Source organism: Leucoraja erinacea, chromosome 12 (assembly GCF_028641065.1).
Source record: "Leucoraja erinacea ecotype New England chromosome 12, Leri_hhj_1, whole genome shotgun sequence".
NCBI classification, from domain to species: domain Eukaryota; kingdom Metazoa; phylum Chordata; class Chondrichthyes; order Rajiformes; family Rajidae; genus Leucoraja; species Leucoraja erinaceus.
Genome location: NC_073388.1, coordinates 33010425 through 33029527, shown reverse-complemented (window position 1 = coordinate 33029527; position 19103 = coordinate 33010425). Strand labels below are relative to the sequence as shown.

The 19103-nt window shown below is 43.2% G+C and overlaps 1 protein-coding gene across 3 annotated transcripts in view; it reads right to left on the bottom strand.

Annotated features, from left to right (window-relative positions):
* Window positions 1-19103, bottom strand: part of diaph2 (diaphanous-related formin 2) — a 567387-nt gene that overhangs the window by 222042 nt on the left and 326242 nt on the right. For all 3 annotated transcript variants that reach the window (XM_055643895.1, XM_055643898.1, XM_055643897.1), the window contains exon 20: window positions 476-641. In XM_055643895.1, coding sequence (XP_055499870.1) covers window positions 476-641 — 166 coding nt within the window. The remainder of the gene's footprint in view (window positions 1-475; window positions 642-19103) is intronic.

The window sequence follows — 19103 nt, the reverse complement described above, 5'->3', positions numbered from 1 at the left end:
TTTTCATGGAAATCATGGATACCATTAACATTTCTTATTATAATTTGGGATTAAAAAAACTGATGGGAAAAGTGTTGTTAGCTTTATCAAACCACAACTAAATTATTTGTCCATTTTGTAAGTGGGAACCAAGATGATTAAAAATACTTACGTTTATATGGCATCATTCATGAACACAGTTCTCTGCACAACAAAACTATTTTACCATGGAATAACTATATATTAAAAAAGGCTCTGAATAAAAGACCAATATTTAAATGAATTTGAACCTTTGCAAAAGTGAACCATATTTTTTCTGTCACCAATTTTTTCAGTGCCAATCCCACTTACATATTTACAGAAACTTTTCAGAATGCAATAAAGTTTAACATTTTAGCATTTTTATATAGATTCAGTTTCATGTATTTATTACAAGGTATGAAATAAACATGATCTTTGAAGTGCTGCAAAAATGCTTATGGCTTGTTGTACTCACCAGGAACATGGACCTGAAGCTTTTCAGATCAGAGAAGAATTCATCTAAGCAGACAGCGTTGGAATCAAAGACAAAGTATTCTCCCAGTCCTTTGTATAACTTCATCATATTTCCATGCATGTTTGAAAGTTTCTCATACTGCTCTCTTGCGTGCTTGGCGAAACTGTGAAATCTGATTAAGGAATTTGTAACCAGGTGGAAATAACTGGCTATACTACAATTAAATTGCAATTTTAATTATTGTCTTCTCAGTAATTATACCATTGACTGTTCCTTGGGGAGCAAACAGGACCTCCCCACAGACATTTCTATGAGATGATAATAAAGAACAATTTCCTATCACAACAAATCAACATTTATGCCATATTTATGCTGCAAACTTAACCATATTTCTATTAATTTTTTACAAACTTTTTTTATGTATGTTTCCCATTCAAACTTTCCTACTCAAAATTAAATTGAATGTTTGAGAAAGAAACATTAAAGGGTAAAATTGAGTATGAACAAATGTCATCACAATACAAGTGCACAAATGGATGGGGGAAAAAATAAAGATTACCATAAAACCGGTAGGGTAGTTAGAAATATAAAAATAAACTTACTTCTTAATAGTGGAATTCATCCTTATATGGTGTATGCTTATGTTGGGTAAGGACAATCAAGAATACTCAGAGGCATTATGCTAAATTCCATGGCAGGTATTTTTTAATCTTTTGGTTGACACCAGATTGAAAGTCATGTTGATCAATTTGTCCTCCAGTGTAGTGTGGATTATTTTTCATTCTGTGCCACATATTCCGTGGATTGCAAACTATGCATTAAAAATATCAGCTGAATGATACAAAAATAATTCCTCAAAATTGGCAGTACTATGGTGCAACTAGCAGAGCCGCTGACACGCTGATAGCAACACAGTATCAATCCTAATCTTTTGTGTGTATGTGTGGCATCTGCTTGATCTCCCTCTGACCACATGGGTTTCTTCTGTGTGTTCCAGTTTCCTCCCACATTGTACACTTATGGGTAGATGGGTTAAATGGCCTCTGTAAATTGCTGCTAGTCTGGTTGGGGGGCTTGAATCTGGGAGGCATTAAGGGGATAGTTGGGTAGTACAAAAAATAATTGGTCGTTTTACTGCAACTCGGCGCTTGATGGCAAGTGTGGACTCGGTGGGCCTGAGATGTATGAATTAATTGTTTTGACATAAGATCATTTCAAACATTTCAGTAATACCAGGACTCCTGTTTCATTTCTGACACTTTATTTTACAATACAAGTTCTAAAACTCTGGAACAATTCCTTAAGAAGACATTCTCACATCAAAATGACTTCACAGTTACTGCTTATTTTCTGCATAGGGCAGCATCTAAACGGTCATACATTGGAAAGAACATATTATGTGAGCTGAATGAACTTCCGAAGGCACTGCATCTTCTAGAAGATAAAATCCTTTGATTAGTTGGTTTCAATTATTCAGACATCAGCATAAGTTATACTTTGACTCCTGCTAAAGTAGAAATTACCTGCAGTTCATAATCAAGAAAGTTGCTTTGGCAGCTAAATTAATCCAGAACAATTATAAGTGGTGCTGCATTCCTTAATTTTAGATGGTCCAAACGTTTTGTACATTGTTCAATCTCATCAAGGTACAGTTATGATAAGGCTCCCAAAGCCTCATTTTCCCCCCCAAAATGTACTGCTTGGTCTTCCTCTCCCCAAGCTGAAGAATGAGGCCATTTCCAATGCCCTGGTGAGGAACACCTCATCCTGGGAGCAGATAAATGGACAATAGACAATAGGTGCAGGAGGAGGCCATTTGGCCCTTCGAGCCAGCACCGCCATTCAATGTGATCATGGCTAATCATCCCCAATCAGTACCCCGTTCCTGCCTTCTCCCCATATCCCCTGACTCCGCTATCTTTAAGAGCCCTATCTAGCTCTCTCTTGAAAGCATCCAGAGAACCGGCCTCCACCGCCCTCTGAGGCAGATAATTCCACAGACTCACCACTCTCTGTGGGAAAAAGTGTTTCCTCGTCTCCTTTCTAAATGGCTTACTCCTTATTCTTAAACTGTGGACCCTGGTTCTGGACTTCCCCAACACCGGGAACATGTTTCCTGCCTCTAGTGTGTTCAACCCCTTACCAATCTTATATGTTTCAGCGAGATACCCTCTCATCCTTCTAAATTCCAGAGTGTACAAGTCCAGCTGCTCCATTCTCTCAGCATATGACAGTCCCGCCATCCCGGGAGTTAACCTTGTAAACCTACGCTGCACTCCCTCAATAGCAAGAATGTCCTTCCTCAAATTAGGGGACCAAAACTGCACACAATACTCCAGGTGTGGTTTCACTGGGGTTCTGTACAACTGTAGAAGGACCTCATTGCTCCTATATTCGATTCCTCTTGTTATAAAGACCAACATGCTATTCGCTTTCTTCACTGCCTGCTGTACCTGCATGCTTACTTTCATAGACTGATGTACAAGAAACTCCAGATCCCGTTGTACTACCCCTTTTCCCAACTTCACGCCATTTATATAGTAATCTGCCTTCCTGTTTTTGCTACCAAAGTGGTAGCAAAGATGTAGCGTAGACGGAGGAATTGGGAGTAAGGGATGGAGTCCTTACAGGAACCAGGGTGGGAAGAAGTGTAGTCTAGATAGCCATGAGAGTCAGTGGGTTTATAGTGGATGTCGGTCAGAAGTCTCCATCGCAGGTGATAGACTTCTGACCGACATCCACTGTTCATTCTTCAGGGAACGGGGGTTCTCCTCCCATACTATGAATGAGGCTCTCACCAAGGTCTCTTCAATACCCCGTAACACTGCTTTCTCTCCCCATCCCCCACTCATAACAAGGGCAGAGTCCCCCTAGTCCTCCCCTTTCATCCCACTAGTCGTCACATACAACAAATAGTCCTCCATCATTTTCGCCACATCCAACATGACCCCACCACTCGCCACATCTTCCCATCTCCCCCCCTGTCTGCTTTCCGCAAAGACCGCTCCCTCCGTAACTCCCTGGTCAATTCTTCCTACCCTCCTGCACCACCCACTCCCCGGGCACTTTCCCTTGCAACCGCAAGAGATGCTACACTCGTCGCTTTACCTTCCCCATCAACTCCATTCAAGGCCCCAAGCAGTTTTTCGAGGTGCAACAGAGGTTCACCTGCATCTCCTCCTACCTCATCTATTGTATCGCTGCTCTAGATGTCAGCTGATCTACATCGGTGAGACCAAGCATAGGCTTGGCGATCGTTTCGCCGAACACCTCCACTCGATCCGCGTTAACCGACCTGATCTCCCTGTGGCTCAGCACTTCAACTCCCTCTCCCATTCCGAATCCGACCTCTCTGTCCTGGGCCTCCTCCCTGGCCAGAGTGAGCACCACCGGAAATTGGTGGAGCAGCACCTCATATTACGCTTGGGCAGTTTGCACCCTAACGGCATAAACATTGACTTCTCCAATTTCTGGTAGCCCTTGCTGTGTCCTCCCCTTCTCAGCTCTCCCTCAGCCCTCTGGCTCCTCCTCTTCCTTTCTCCTTCGTCTCCCCACCCTACATCAGTCTGAAGATGGGTTTCTGCCCGAAAAGTTGCCTATTTCCTTCGCTCCATAGATGCTGCCTCACCCGCTGAGTTTCTCCAGCACTTTTGTCTACCTTCGATTTTCCAGCATCTGCAGTTCCTCCTTAAACACAATATTCCTAAAGTTACTGGCGCTGTAGGTAAAGACATACAAGGAAAATGTGAGAGAGTGATTTTAGGTAACAAAGATCTTGAAGAAATAGAAAACATAGCTAAAGTTCTCAAAGGTAGTTGTAATGCACAAGATATCAACATGAATATAGAGTCTGTAGCTTGTTTTGGGTATGCACAAGTAACTCAGCTGAGGTAGAAATAAGTTTTTCACAACTGAAGCATATTCTGTCTGACAGACGGCATAATTTAACACCAGATAATTTGAAAAAAATGCTAGTAATTATTTGCAACCAGGCAACTTTGGTCATTTAATGTAGTATACCTTTATATTATCATTTTTAACCATATTTTGGTGGTGGAAATAAATGCCTTTTTTGTCAATAAATGCCTTTTTCGTGCCTTTTTTGTAATGTTATTATGCCTTTTTGCCTGCCTATTTCAGTTTTTTAGTGCCTAAACATCCTGGCTCTAGTGATTATGTTTTCAAACAGGCTGCAAGTACATGTTTAGACAAGCACAGGTTCATCTTCAGCTTCTATGCTGAATAGAATGTTACTAAAAGTTAAAATCATCACTTAAAATAAAAGGATGCATTTGCTCCTATCCCCCCACACTTAGAAGTGCTAAACACTAGAATTATCATTAGGGAAAAATACATGCACCAATCTCTCAGAATGATGATAAGGTTTTCGTCATCAAAACATTGTTATTCTCCTAATGACTGAACATAAAACATTTCCTTTACAGACATATTAGGGGCTTGTAGCAGCCCAAAAGGTGAAGATTGTACAATGAAAGCGGGATTGTACAATCTACACCAATCCAATTGCCACAGGTATGATTTTTAGCCAGGTGGCCTTACAACAAATTTGCATGAAAATAATCGCCAGGATGGACAATGTGCAAAATCATATACAAATAAGCATGACACAGCAGAGCCTCACAGTGTAGAGATCCGGGTTCAATCCTAACTTCGTGTCCTGTCTACGTGGAGTTTGCATATTTTCTGTGATTGTGTGCTCCAGGGTTTCGGATGCTCTGGGGTTTCTGCACGTATTGCAAATATGGATATTTGGTTATTTGGTCACTGTAAATTGTGCCCGGTGTGCAAATTAGTGATAGAGTATGTGGGGAATTGATGAGAATGTGGGGAGAATTAAAAATAGGATTCATGTTAAATCAGTATAAATGGGTGATTGGTGGTCAGCACAGCCTATTTCCATATTGTATGTCCATATGACATTATAACAATTAGCAAGGGAAATGCAGATGGGATTGGTTGCACATGTGGCAGAGGGAACTAGGTGTCCATACAAGTGGAAGCGAAAGAATACAGCCAAGATTTAAAGCCGTGTAAGTTACAAAATATAGAGGTCATATTAACATCCAGCAGTAGTAGTACTTCAGATACCTTTGCTAATTTCATGTAACGCTATAGAGAAATACAGGACAGAAAAAGGGCCTTTCAGTTGAGTTCATATCAACCATCAACCACTCATTTACACAAATCCTACATTAATACAATGTTTTTATTCTGCCGTATTTTTCCATCACCTCTCTCCAAACTATATATAGTATTTAAAGTTGCAATAATTTAGTTGTGGCTTTGCTTAGTTTTAATTACATTTGTTTATTTTTCAAAAGAGTTTTGAGTCATGCTGTTCTGTGAACCTTGGCCTGGTTCATTGCACCTGTTCTGGTTGAGCTAAGAGGATTGGTGTACGGGAAAACAATCTGGCCCTCAGTGGTGATGGCAGGGAAGGAGAAGGTCTAACCTTGGATTAGACATTTACTGGTGCTGGCAGACTTCTGCTACAGTCTAGGAAGGAATGAAAAAGCCCAGGAGAGGCACTGATGTTTGTCATCAGGAGGAAAGTGGTCAGATAATCTACTGCTTGTGAGAGGGAAGGAAGGGATCAGAAACGTGATAAGGGTAGAAAGTGCAAAAATTGAGAAGGCATTCAAGGCAGCCCCCAACCCCCACCTTGGCTCCTCAGACCATATCTCTGTGATGCTAATTCCTGCATACAGGCCCCTGCTTACCAGAGAAAAACCTACTGTGAAGCAAGTTAGGGTGTGGCCAGAGGGAGCTATGACAGCATTACAGGACTGCTTTGAGTGCACGGACTGGGACATGTTCAAGAAGGCTGCAACTGACAATCAACAAACCAACCTGGAGGAGTATGCTGCGTCTGTGTCCGCTTACATGGAAAAGTGCAGAGAGGATGACTGTGGCACCAGGACCATCACTATACGAGCCAACCCAGAAACCCTGGATGACCCTTGAGGTACGTGGAATGCTGAGAGCACGAAATGCCGCGTTTAAATCCGGTGACTTGGTGGCACACAGATCCGCAAGAGCAAACCTGAACCGGGTCATCAGGCTGGCAAAGCGTGCCCATGGTCAGAAAATTCAGAGCTGCTTTCATGACCCCATGAACACCAGGCGCATGTGGCAGGGAATGAAAACAATCACGGATTATAAGACTGATCCACCACCCTGTGAAGGCAACATAAACTTCCTCAATGAACTCAATAAATATTTTGGACTGTTCGAGGCATTCAACAACACACCTGTGTGGAAAGGTATTCCTCACTATGATGAAGAGGCACTCAGTCTTGATACAGTGGATGTCCGGAGGACCCTAAAAGGAGTGAACACACGGAAGGCAGTAGGCCCTGGTAACATACCAGGCCGGGTGCTCAGGGAATATGCTAATCAGCTGGCACATGTCCTTACTGACATCTTCAACGCCTTGCTGAACCAGGCTGTTGTCCCATCATGTTTCAAGACTGTCACCATCATACCAGTGCCAAAAAATCGGCAATAACATGTCTCAACGATTACCGCCCTGTAGCACTCACTCCCATGATGATGAAGTGCTTCGAGAAGCTGGTCAGGGACCATATTACCTCCAGACTCCCTTCCACACTTGACCCGTTCCAGTTTGCTTACAGCCCAAACCGCTCCACAGAGAACGCCATATCCTCCGTACTCCACCTGAGCCTGGCACATCTAGAGAAGAAGAACACATTTGTGCGAATGCTGTTCGTGGACTTTAGTTCAGCATTCAATACAATCATCCCTCAGCACTTGGTAAGCAAATTGGGCTCATTGGGCCTCAGCACCCCCTTGTGTAACTGGCTACTGGACTTCCTCACTGACAGACCCCAGTCAGTGCGGGTTGGAAACAACACCTCCAACATCATCTCTCTGAGCACCGGCTCCCCTCAGGGCTGCGTCCTGAGTCCACTGCTGTTTACCCTGATGACCCACGACTATTGTGCCAGGTTTAGTACAAACCACATCATGAAGAACGCAGATGACACAACAGTGGTGGGCCTTATCCGGGACGACAACGAACTGGCTTACAGGGAGAAGGTGAAACAACTGGTGGACTGGTGCAACACGAACAATCTGATCCTGAATGTTGACAAAACAAAGGAGGTCATCGTTGACTTCAGGAGAAACCAGCACAGTCATACACCACTACACATTAATGACATTGATGTGGAGTTGGTCAGTAGCACTAAGTTCCTGGGGGTGCAGATCACGAACAGTCTGACCTGGTCACAAAACATCGCATCACTAGTTAAGAGAGCGCAGCAGCGTTTGCACTTTCTGCGCCGGATGAGAAGAGCTCACCTCCCCCATCCCGTCCTCACCACTTTCTACAGAGGCACCATAGAGAGCATTTTGACCAGCTGAATCTCTGTCTGGTTTGGGGACTGCAAAGCCTCCGACTGGAAGTCCGTGCAGAGAGTGGTAAGGACGGCTGAAAAAAGAATCGGGACTTCTCTTCCTTCAATCCGGGACATTGCGTGCTAACGTTGCATGTCCAAGGCCAACAGCATTATAAAAGACACCCCACATCTCCATCACGGACTGTTCACTCTGCTGCCCTTGGGCAAATGGTATCGCAGTATAAGGAGCAGAACGGCCAGGTTTTGCAACAGCTTCTTCCCCCGAACCATCAGACTCTTGAATTCCATATAATGTGCTGCCACTATTATCTATTTTATCTCTTTACCTATTTTATCTTTTTATCTATTGTATCCTTTTGTTATTTTATGTTGCACGGTGAGTCAGATGCAATAACATTTCGTTCAGACTTGCATTTGCGGGTGTATTTTTGAATGACAATAAAGTCTATGATTGATTGATTGATTGTGGACCGCTCGGATCATGGTGATGGAGGGAGATCAGGCCAACATGTTCCAGGGGTTGAATTAAGAATGGAGCCTGAATCAAAGAAGAGTGGGGAGAGGCATCAAATATGGGGCAAGTGTAGGTTTGGTGGGGAACACATTAGGCGAACTGGAGATTGGGGGTGAGGTGTGAAAGGGTGTGGGTTTAGCATGGGGAAGGGAGGTCTGAACATGTAGCCAATTGCTTAGTTCTTTGTTTACCAGCAGGTTTGTGGCAGAGAGGCAACCTGAAACAAAAAAAATGATATGATCACATGAAGGCTCAGTCACTGAATGTATTAATGGCAGAGGCCAATAGGTTTTTGAAATAGCAAAGGATTAAAAGTGTATGGAGTTAATGCAGGAAAACTGAGGTAAAAGATCAGCATAGTTCTTATTGATTGGCAAGATGGATCACATGGCCTCTTCCTGCTTGCATATCTTATGCTCTTACCCCTTGCCATGCAGTAGGAACTATACCAACTTTACTCCAAATAAACGATTATGCAATCTAAGCTGACCACCCAATACAGTACTAAAGGAAAGTTGCACAACAGAAGGTGTAATCTGTCAAACAATTAGAGTAGACCCTCACAATAATGGCCCCTTGGGGGGGGCAGGGTATGCTGTCCTTTATTGTTGATTGTCTGCTATAACCGAATGACGGGGATAACATTTGCCAGGGACAGGTCTGGTGCTCATGTTGCCTTCATGCTGGTCGCTTTCTCTGCTCCAGCAACCGGAAGTACAGAACATGGTGCCATCTCATTGAGCAACTGGCAAAAGTAGGGTGGAGCAGTGCAATGTGAGCCTCGGCCCACTGTAACTGAAAGCCACTCATTGAGGGTCCATTATTGCGAGAGTTTACTGTAGATAATGTTGGCTTTGTTTGCCTTCTCAGGTGGATAAAACAGATCCAATAATTTAGTGTTTACTTCTAGTGGCCTATTAATCAATTCCCCAAATACCATCAGTAAAACCCCATATTTCTACTTTGGGAAGTCATAATACTTCAGTGACTAAGAAAATGTTAAAGATGTTAAATCTTTGTAATTCCCCCCCCCCTCCAAATGGCTGCCATAACCCATCCTTCCTGGGCATATCCTTCATCTAACTGCTGGCATCTTCAATGAGTGAGAAAATTGTGCAGCGATAATAGACCCCAGTTGCTCCCCCATGAAAGGAGGCTGCATGGTCAGTTTTAGGCTGCCCTTGCAGCGTTTCTGAGTGCACAATGCTGAGTACATAATCAGGTCTGGACCAAAAGAAAATCCTGACTAATTTCTACCGTTAGCATATTTAACGGAATTTGCATTTTTGCAAAACAGATGACCTAGTGGTTCACCATTCTGGATAAACAATAATGTATTCCAAAAATGGCATCGCCCTGAAAGTAAGAAGCCAAGACTGGACTAAATTTGTAAAACATTCATTACAAAATCTTTTAATTGGTAAATACACTGATTAGCACTTCTTTACACTTATCACCCCATTCATACAACATTTCTTTACCCTATTCACCCCATTCATTCAATTTAATTACAAGAAGTATTTCAACTAATGAAGTTAGTAATAGGGATGAGCAGAAATTCTTCTTCCCTTTTGTTGTGCATTTTTGCCCCTCCCTTTAAAGATTTTCCCACTTCGGACTCCATTCTAAGATATAATGCAAAGCCACAGACCTGCTTAAAACCTTGCTAATGCTGCAACGTCCTGTATGATGATATGTCACCATGGGTCAATGCTGCACAGTAGCTAATCTTATTTTCATTAAGGATAAATGTTGATTAATTTAGTATAATTCAGAATGTAAGCTTGAAGATGATGTGGTGCTCAGTAGGGAAACCACTCTGGCGTCTTCCCACAGAATGGAGAAAGATACTGAGTACCAAGGATTTGTACAAATATGCTGAATTAGTACACTGATCTGTTAAAATATTTTCTCAGGAGATAGGCAGAAAACGCTGGAGTAACTCAGCAGGCCAGACAGCATCTCTGGTGAAATGCAATAGGTGATGTTTCGGGTCGAGACCCTTCTTCAGACTCGACCAGAAACGTCACCTTTTTCTTTTCTCCAGAGATGCTGTCTGACCCGCTGAGTTACTCCAGCTTTTTGTGTCTATCTTCGGTTTAAACCAGCAACTGCAGTTCCTTCCGACAAACCTATTTTCTCATTCAGAAATTGATTTGCTATGCCTTTCTAGCATTTTGTATTTTGTAGTTAACACACCCATATCTGAATTTATTTTGAACACAAAATTTCCTTTGTGCAAGTTTAAAAGTACCAGAATCAGTATAACGTCCAGGCTACTTATGAACTGTTCAGTCAATGCCCAATTTAATGTTCTTAGGGTATCAAGGAGGCAAAGCCACGCACAAGCCTGAAATTGTGTTTTGATAATCATATGAGATCAAACTGAATTCTGAATATTTGCAGTAGGTTTGGTGAAAAGGTTTAAATAATGCTTCTATTGATTAAACAAGGCACCTGACATGTATCAACCAAACATCCTTTGCTTAAAATAATCCAATTGAACGACAGTGCATTATGGAAACAAAGCATTTGCATTTATATTGCACTTTCCACGATCTCACATCCCTAAGCACTTCACAGCCTATAAGGTATTAAAAAAAATACAGAAAATACTGGAAATATGCATGAAATCAGGCACATTTTCAGAGAAAGTGGTTAACACTTCAGGTTCATGATTTTTCATCTTGGATTCTGAAGTGTCAGGCAAGGAGGCACAGCTAGAAGTTCCACACACAGTAAAAGGATGAATGCCCAGGTAATTTGTTCTGTTGATATTGGTTGGGAAGCAGATATGGTAGTACCACAGTTAAAGCTCTGTGGTCTTTTTGGAGCATCTTCCGTATCCAGAGAACAGATAGTAATTGGAATGTCTACATAAAAACATAGTTTTAATGGTTAGAGCATATAAATGCACCATTCATAACTGCTAGCTTCAGGAAAGGAAGTTAAGGAAATACTCAGATATGTCATTGCAGCTGACTTAAATGTGTGATTTATTTATATATAACAATGCACAGAGGCAGTCTGGATAGAAATTTTGAATAAATGAGATGCAGGTTGATTGAACTCCATGAAACACATTTATTAGCCAGAACATGGTGTGGTGGACGTTAAGTATCCAAAGCTTCATCTCTTAGTTAGATTCTTACACCTTTCCATGTTGAACTTCAACCGTCATTGATTTCCTCACACAATCTGATGAGTTATACAAATCAGGATCCTTAACCATGAAAGACGAATGAGTGGGGAAAAATGGGAAATAAGCATTTGTGTACAAAATTTGATTATGCTGCTGGCTGTTAACAATGAGCTGAAATTACACTGGACTGAATATGACTGGTGTTTCTTGTTGCAGAATGCTACTAATCACAAAGGTATAATCATAAAATTATTCAAGAGAACTAAAGCAAAATTATGTGGGAATGAAAAGCCTTATAGAATATAAATGTTATTTATATGTTATTTAAGCCAAGTTGACACATGATACTGTACTTGACATAAAAAGCTACAAAATATGTTGCTGAGGATGAGCGGTGATCTATAACAGACTATTGCACTTTATCTGCTTGTTTATGTGTATATATATATATGGTCTATGCTATGTTCTGTATTTATGCTTACTATATTCTGTTGTGCTGCAGCAAGTGAGAATTTCATTGTCCTATCTGGGACACATGACAATAAACTCTCTTGACTTGACTTGGCTTGACTTGACTATAGAGAGAGGTGTATAAGATCCTGAGTAGGGGAATCAAGAACCAGAGAACATAGCTTTAAGGTGACAGGAGAAAAATTTAGCAGGAACCTAAGGGGCAACTTTTTCACACAGACGATGATGTGAATATAGAGTGAACTGCCAAAGACATTTTTGGACAGGTCCACGGATAGGACAGTTTAGAGGGATATGGGCCAAACGTAGGCAGGCGGAACTTGTGCAGATGGGGCATCTTGGTCAGCATGGGCTAGATGGGCCGAGCGGCCTGTTCCCGTGCTGCTTGGCACTATATTTACAATTTATGGCTGCAGAATGGCACTTTTGATGTGGAATGCATGATATGTATTCATGACCATTTAAACAGATCAAAGCGGATTTAAATGTTCACTAGACCCAGTGGGATCCGTTGGGCCCCGTCCCCTTGCGGAGGGTGGGGGGGCTGTGTGTGCATCACACACTAACAATCCCCACCCGCCACACACACACGCCCATGCTCTAACCACCCTCCACGCACACACACTAACCACCGCCTTGATATTATATTTATATTATTCATTCGCTCCTTTTACCCCATCCCCGCCCTATCCACTCACGCATAGCCCCCAACTTGCAGGTGCGTTTAGAGAGGGAGACGGAGGGGGGGTAAAGAGGGGGCAGACAGAGATAGAGGGGCAGAGACGGAGAGAGCAGGGCAGGAACAGAGAGAGAGGGGCAGACAGAGAGAGAGGGCAGAGGGGCAGACAGAGAGAGAGGGCAGATGGGGCGAGAGAGAGAGAGGGAGAGAGATGGGGGGAGAGAGGGGGGGGGGGGAGAGAGGGGGGGGAGAGGGGAGAGGCCGGAGGGGGGGAGGGGAGGGAGGGGGGAGAGGGGAGGGGAGGGGGGGGGGGGGGGGGAGGGAGGGGGGAGGGATGGGGGAAGAGGAGGGGGGGGGGGAGGGGAGGGGGGGGGGGGGGGGTGAGGAGGGGAGAGAGGAGAGGGGGGGGTGGGGGGGAGAGACGGGGGAGAGGAGGTAAGGGGAGGAGGGGAAGGAGGGGGTGAGGAGGAGGGGGTGGAGAGGAGGAGGGGGGGGAGGAGATGAGGAAGAGGGGGGGAGGGGGAGTAAGGAGGAAGAGGAGCAGGGGGGGGGAGAGGCGGAGGGGTGAGAGAGGAGGAGGGGGGAGAGGGACCTGAGCCGAGACGGACCCGATCAGAGACGGACCCAAGAGGTCGTTCTTCACTCGCAGCGTGTGGAAGACAGTGCGTGGAACACAGCACGCAGATCCATTGTGATGCCACCAGCAAAAGACGCCGGCTTTTTTCAAAGTTTTTCAGAACATTTTCATTTGAGAAATAAAGCATGAATTTTTCAGATAAGGCAATTTCGGACTCCACGGGATAAATCTCTATCGGAATATGTAGAAATTTTACTGTTAGTGCGTCGTTTTGTCGAGAAGATGTGATTATACACAAACAAATAAACACACACATCCAAGAACCGAGTTTTATAATTATAGAGATATTAATTTGACGTATAGATATCTTTAACAACATATAGTAACAAAACTGTACGATAATATCAAGCTCTCTTCAATTATTCATGATTTCAATATTCAACACATCAAATATGCTAATTAGAAAATGTCATCCAAAAGTACAATAGAAATCAACATTAAAAGCTGATTCTTTTCACCTTAACATTTTAACCAACAATTTTCTTTCCAACACTCCCTTTCTACTCCAGTAGCATGTGGTTACATCTCATGCTGGGATACAGTTCTACAGGAGCTTGGATATTGTAATAAATTAGGTGTACATTAAGTGACAGCTTCAGAGCCACATTTCACCTTGATTCAGCATCCATTAGTACAGCTCCCAGCAGGGGTCAGTAGATAGGTTTTTTTTATTCCTCTCAGTTCAGGGCAGCGAAGCTCATTTAAGTATTCCATCCATCACTTGCCCAAGTTCAATGAACTCAGCAGAAATCATGTCTACTCTCTTCATGCAATCAAACCTCTATTTAAACCCACAGCATGAGCTTTGAAAAGGCATTGACATGTTTGGTGTTCAGACAAGGACCATGTGCTTGACACATTTAGAAAGCCTGTTTTTATAATGATCATAAAGGGCATGAAATTGAGGTGCTTTTACCCCTCCTATACATAATTGTGGTGCTCTCTCCACAGAAGCTATCCGTTGAATACTTCCATTAGTTTTTGTTTTCATCACGGAAGGGGATGCTTTTAAGTGATTTTGATTATGATTTTTGAAATTGTAAAGGAATATTTAAAACACCAACTGGTATGGTGGGAACAAATTGTGCACAGAATGTACAAGGCTGAAGGATAAAACTATGCTTTCACTTTTTCCACTCCTCAATCTTAATTTACCACTAGGGGCGCCACATTGATGGCAGCCTCGGCCTACAGTCTGTCTGTTTTTTCTATCTTTTTTAAATTTTAGTTTGGCTTAACAGTATCTTTTGGGGGGTTCTTTAGTCTTTCTGTGGGGGAGTGGGGTAGGGTAAGGGAAAACGTTTCCCAGTCACTTCCTGGCGAGGATGCGACCATTCCCCGAGTCGTGTCCTCGCTCCCCCCCCACCCCCCCAAGGCCTACCAAATGGATTGGCACGGCCTTTCCTGGCGGGGACCGGACCAATGCGTCAACAGCGGCGGCGCAACGCTGGATTCACCGCGGAGCGGGCGATGCCTTACCTGGATCGCCATTTGAAGCGCCGGAGCGTTAAGCCTGCAGCTTCAACATTGCGGAGCTGTGGTTGGTAGTGCTCCCAGCATGGAGGCGCTGACTTCAACATCGCGGAGTCCTGGGATCCCTTTGCCGAAGGCCGCCAACATAGAATCTCTGCCCAGGGTGGCCTGTGAACTTCGGGAGCCGCGGACTCCGGTAGGAAGTGGCCGATTCGAAGGTCCAAGCTGCTGAGGTTGTCCTCCCGTTCCGACGTCAGAGTTCCATCATCCCACCGAACGGGCCTGAGCAACGGCGACTGCGGTGGGCCCAGGAGGCCCCGACCATGGGTGAACATCAAAGAGGAAGTGGACTGACTGATGCCTTCCCTCACAGTGGGAAACTTTGATTCTGCTGTGTGGGGATGTTTTATGTTGGAGTCTATCGTGTGTTGTGTTCTTTTTTTATTTGTATGGCGGTATGGTGACCACACTGTTCACTGTACCAACTGGTATATGTGACAAATAAATGTATCTTGTATCTTGTAATTATCACTCAATATCCAAATACAGATAATACCTAAAGCATCAAAACTATTCAAATTATTTAAATTATGGATTAAATTGCATTGCGAATACAATGACTGTCATTGTGTTTGTCATCCAAAGATTCCCAAGACTAATGAGATTCAAAGCTATAATCCTTTGAGAGTAATTAAGAAAGGTTCTAGTTAGATGAAAAAAAGCAAACATAAAAAAAACAATGGTGTCTAGGTATTATAAGTAAATAAAATATTTATAAACTGGGAACTTACTGCTCATTGCATAACCTTTTTTCTAAATTATGTGGAACAGAAATGAAAATGACTGTAATGGAGTCACTCAATTTCCTATGTAACATAATTGAAACAAAGAAAATCAGCTATGCAACTAATAAACCTAGTTCAAAACCTGTTTTACACGGAAATACACTGCACACACGTTGATTGGCAAAAGATGTGAGAAAGCAGTATCTTAAAATTTGAATTTGTCCATATCTGATTTAAACTAGGAATCAAATTTTGCCAAAAAGGAACCTGAAATTCTCTTTTTGAAAATGTTATAGATTTTGGGTCATTGAAAGTTTCAAGATCTCAATCAATAGATTTGTTATCTCAGGAAACCAAGGATCATGTACAAAGACAGATATAAGGAGACAAAGCACAAATTCAGGTATGATTTATTTGAAAAACAGAATGAATGTGAGGTTATGTGTATGTGACGAATAAACTTGACTTGACGACTTGAGGTTCAATAACCTTCTGATCTTTTGAGAGTATGATAGTACACAATGTGCTATTTACTCATTTACATCATTGGTGCACAGCCCTAAATTCCTGAGAGGCCAGGAATACAAAGTTAAGCACGCCACTTAAAGCTGTCCGCACTGTGATTTGCAGAAGTTTCTGGTACAGGATCTAGATCTCAGTACATACTGAAAGGTATTAAAAATAACATGATAATGCAGAGTTTGGTCAGCACCATTTCCCAGCTCTGCTTTTGTTGTCCTGGTAAATGAAATGAAAATTAAGCAGGATGTCCTTTTCTTAGTCTGGGCAAAAGACCCCCCATTTACAAATTCCATAAAGGTACTGGGATGAGGTAGCTGCAAATGGCAATAATCAGTCAAACCAGAAGACTTAGGTATAATGCTGTAAAAGAGCAATTGTCTCATAGATGTGGCAAATATATAATCTTCAAGTTCAATATCGTACCAACTGCAACAATATCGTCACCGACTGCCAATGTAGCACAACCCCATTACTTAGTTACCATGACACTCCCTCAAATTGAACACAAGCCTAACATTTGTATGATCCACCACTGCAAATTTCACGACTAAAACTGACAAATTGTAAATTTGACTGTAAATTATACAAATTATTCAATTGTTTAAGGCACAAAGTCTATTACCTACACCTCTCCTTCATTGGCAGGCAATCATACTCAACCATCAGGGAACATTTGTAATACCCAACTTACTTACAGCAAGGATGTAGGCTATTTCCAAGTGGCTAGGAGTAAGAGATGAAATCATAGAAGATAATAGTATCCTTATGCCTAGAATTCCTTCTCACAGCTACTTCTTCATTCCATGTCTTATTTATAAGTTATAGCTGATATAAGGTAACATTTTCTACTGGTGCTTAAGAATAACCATGTCTCTATGTCCATCTCATTTAAAACAGCTAAGAATAACAAACATGTTCTGAACCAGAGCTGAATATTCAGGGTTATACGTCATGACAGGAAGGTAGGGTAGCTCTGTTGGTTACGAATTAAATTCAGTCCTTGGTGAGGCGTGACATAGGACCAGGAGATGTAGAGTCATTGTGGATAGAGCTGAGAAATTATAATGGTAAAAATACACTAATGGGAGTTATTTACAGGCCCCCAAAAGTAGCTAGGATACAGGGTACAAGTTACATCAGGAGATAAAATTAGCATGTAAAAAAGGTGGTCATGGGACATTTCAATATGCAGGTAAAATCTGGGAAAATCAGGTTAGTGCTGGACCCCAAGAAAGGGAATTTGTAGAGTGCTTCCGAGATGGATTCTTAGAACAGCTTGTAGTGGAACCTATCAGGGAAACGAGAAGTTTGGATTTAGTGTTATGTAATGAACCAGATTTGATAAGGGAACTCAAGGTAAAGGAACCACAGGTACTGTACCTGGAAACACCGCCGGAGCCGACGGGCAGGATCTCCCAGGAGCAACGGAGCTGGAGCTGCCGAATGTGAGGTGGGGCAGAGGACCAGATCCCGGGCATTCGGGTCAGTAGATACAGAGGTCTACAAGAAGTCCAGATACGTCCTTGGTAACGCCATCAAAAAGGCCAAAGGGGACTTCTACTTCAAGCTGGAGGATGAGACGGATGTTCGGCAACTGTGGAAGGGCTTGAATTGTTGTGGGGGGAGGGGGGGGTGTCGGTTTGGGGGGGGAGTTGTGGGGTGGAGGGGGAGGGTGTGTGGGTGGGTGGAAAGAGTTGTGGGGGGAGAGGGGTGTGTGGGCGGGGGGAGTGAGATCGGAGAAAAGACGGCGGAAGAGCCATGGGGAGAGGGGGGTATCATGGGGAGGGGGGAGGAGCCAGCGAGGAGGAACAGAGGGGTAGTGGCTGGAATTGGCAGTGCGATGGGGACTCACAGCGGTCGCCAGTCATTCTCCTCCGCCGGGATCAGAGTCTCCACTTTCTGTTTGGTGACATGGGTAACATCTCCGACTCCGGGATGGTCTGGGTCTCCGACTCCGGGCTGGGCTGGGTCTCCCACACTGGGCTGGGTTGGGCAGGGTCTCCTATGCTGGGCTTCTCGGGGCTGGGCTGCTTCGGGTCCCTCCTAAAATTGTGTCCGGTTGGAAACCTCCGCCGGCTATTCTCAGCTGCAGTAAAGACGCAATTGCGCAGGAATGGGTGGATCGTCCTGTTGAATGGCAGGGGAAGACACTAATCCGTGCGGTGCTGAACGGCAGAAGAAGAGATCGATCTGCGCATGCACGGTTTTTAAGATTTTTTTAAACCTTTTACTACAATCAACCGATCGGAACGAAACTTGTGCAATCGCAGCATAGGTGAGCGGTCAGTGAACTGGCAAAAAAACGTAGCACTATCACAAACCGTTTTTGCGCAAATAGAAAGATCACACAAACCGGAAAATAACAAGATCAGACTTTTAATTATGTACAGATATAAAGAGCAAGAAAGGTACAAGAGTGGACGTTGGACCACTGGGGAATGATGCAGGAGAAGTGATAATTGCGAATAAAGAAATCGTAGAGCAGTTGAATAACATTTTTGCATCAGTCTTCACAGTGGAAGACACCAGCAACGTGCCTGAAATTCAAGCGAGTCAGGATGTGGAAGTTAGTGGAGTTGCTATTACTTGGGAGAAGGTGCTTGGGTGGCTCAAAATGCTGAAGGTGGATAAGTCACCTGGGACGGATGAACTGCACCTTAGGATTCTGAAAGGTGGTTTTGGAGATTGTGGAGGCATTGATAGTGATATTTCAGGAATCACTAGAGTCAGGAGTGGTCCCAGATGATTAGAAAATTGCCAATATTACCCCGCTGCACAAAAAGGGAGCAAGGCAGAATAATGGGAACTATAGTCCGGTAAGTCTGACTTTGGTGGTTGGTAAGATTTTAGAGTCGATTATAAAGGATGAGGTTACGGAGTACTTAGTTCAGGATAAAATAGGCCACAGTCTACATGGCTTTGTGAAGGGGAGGTCTTGCTTGCCAAATTTACTGGAATTCTTTGAAGAAATAGCAGGATAGACAAGGGAGATATGTTGATTA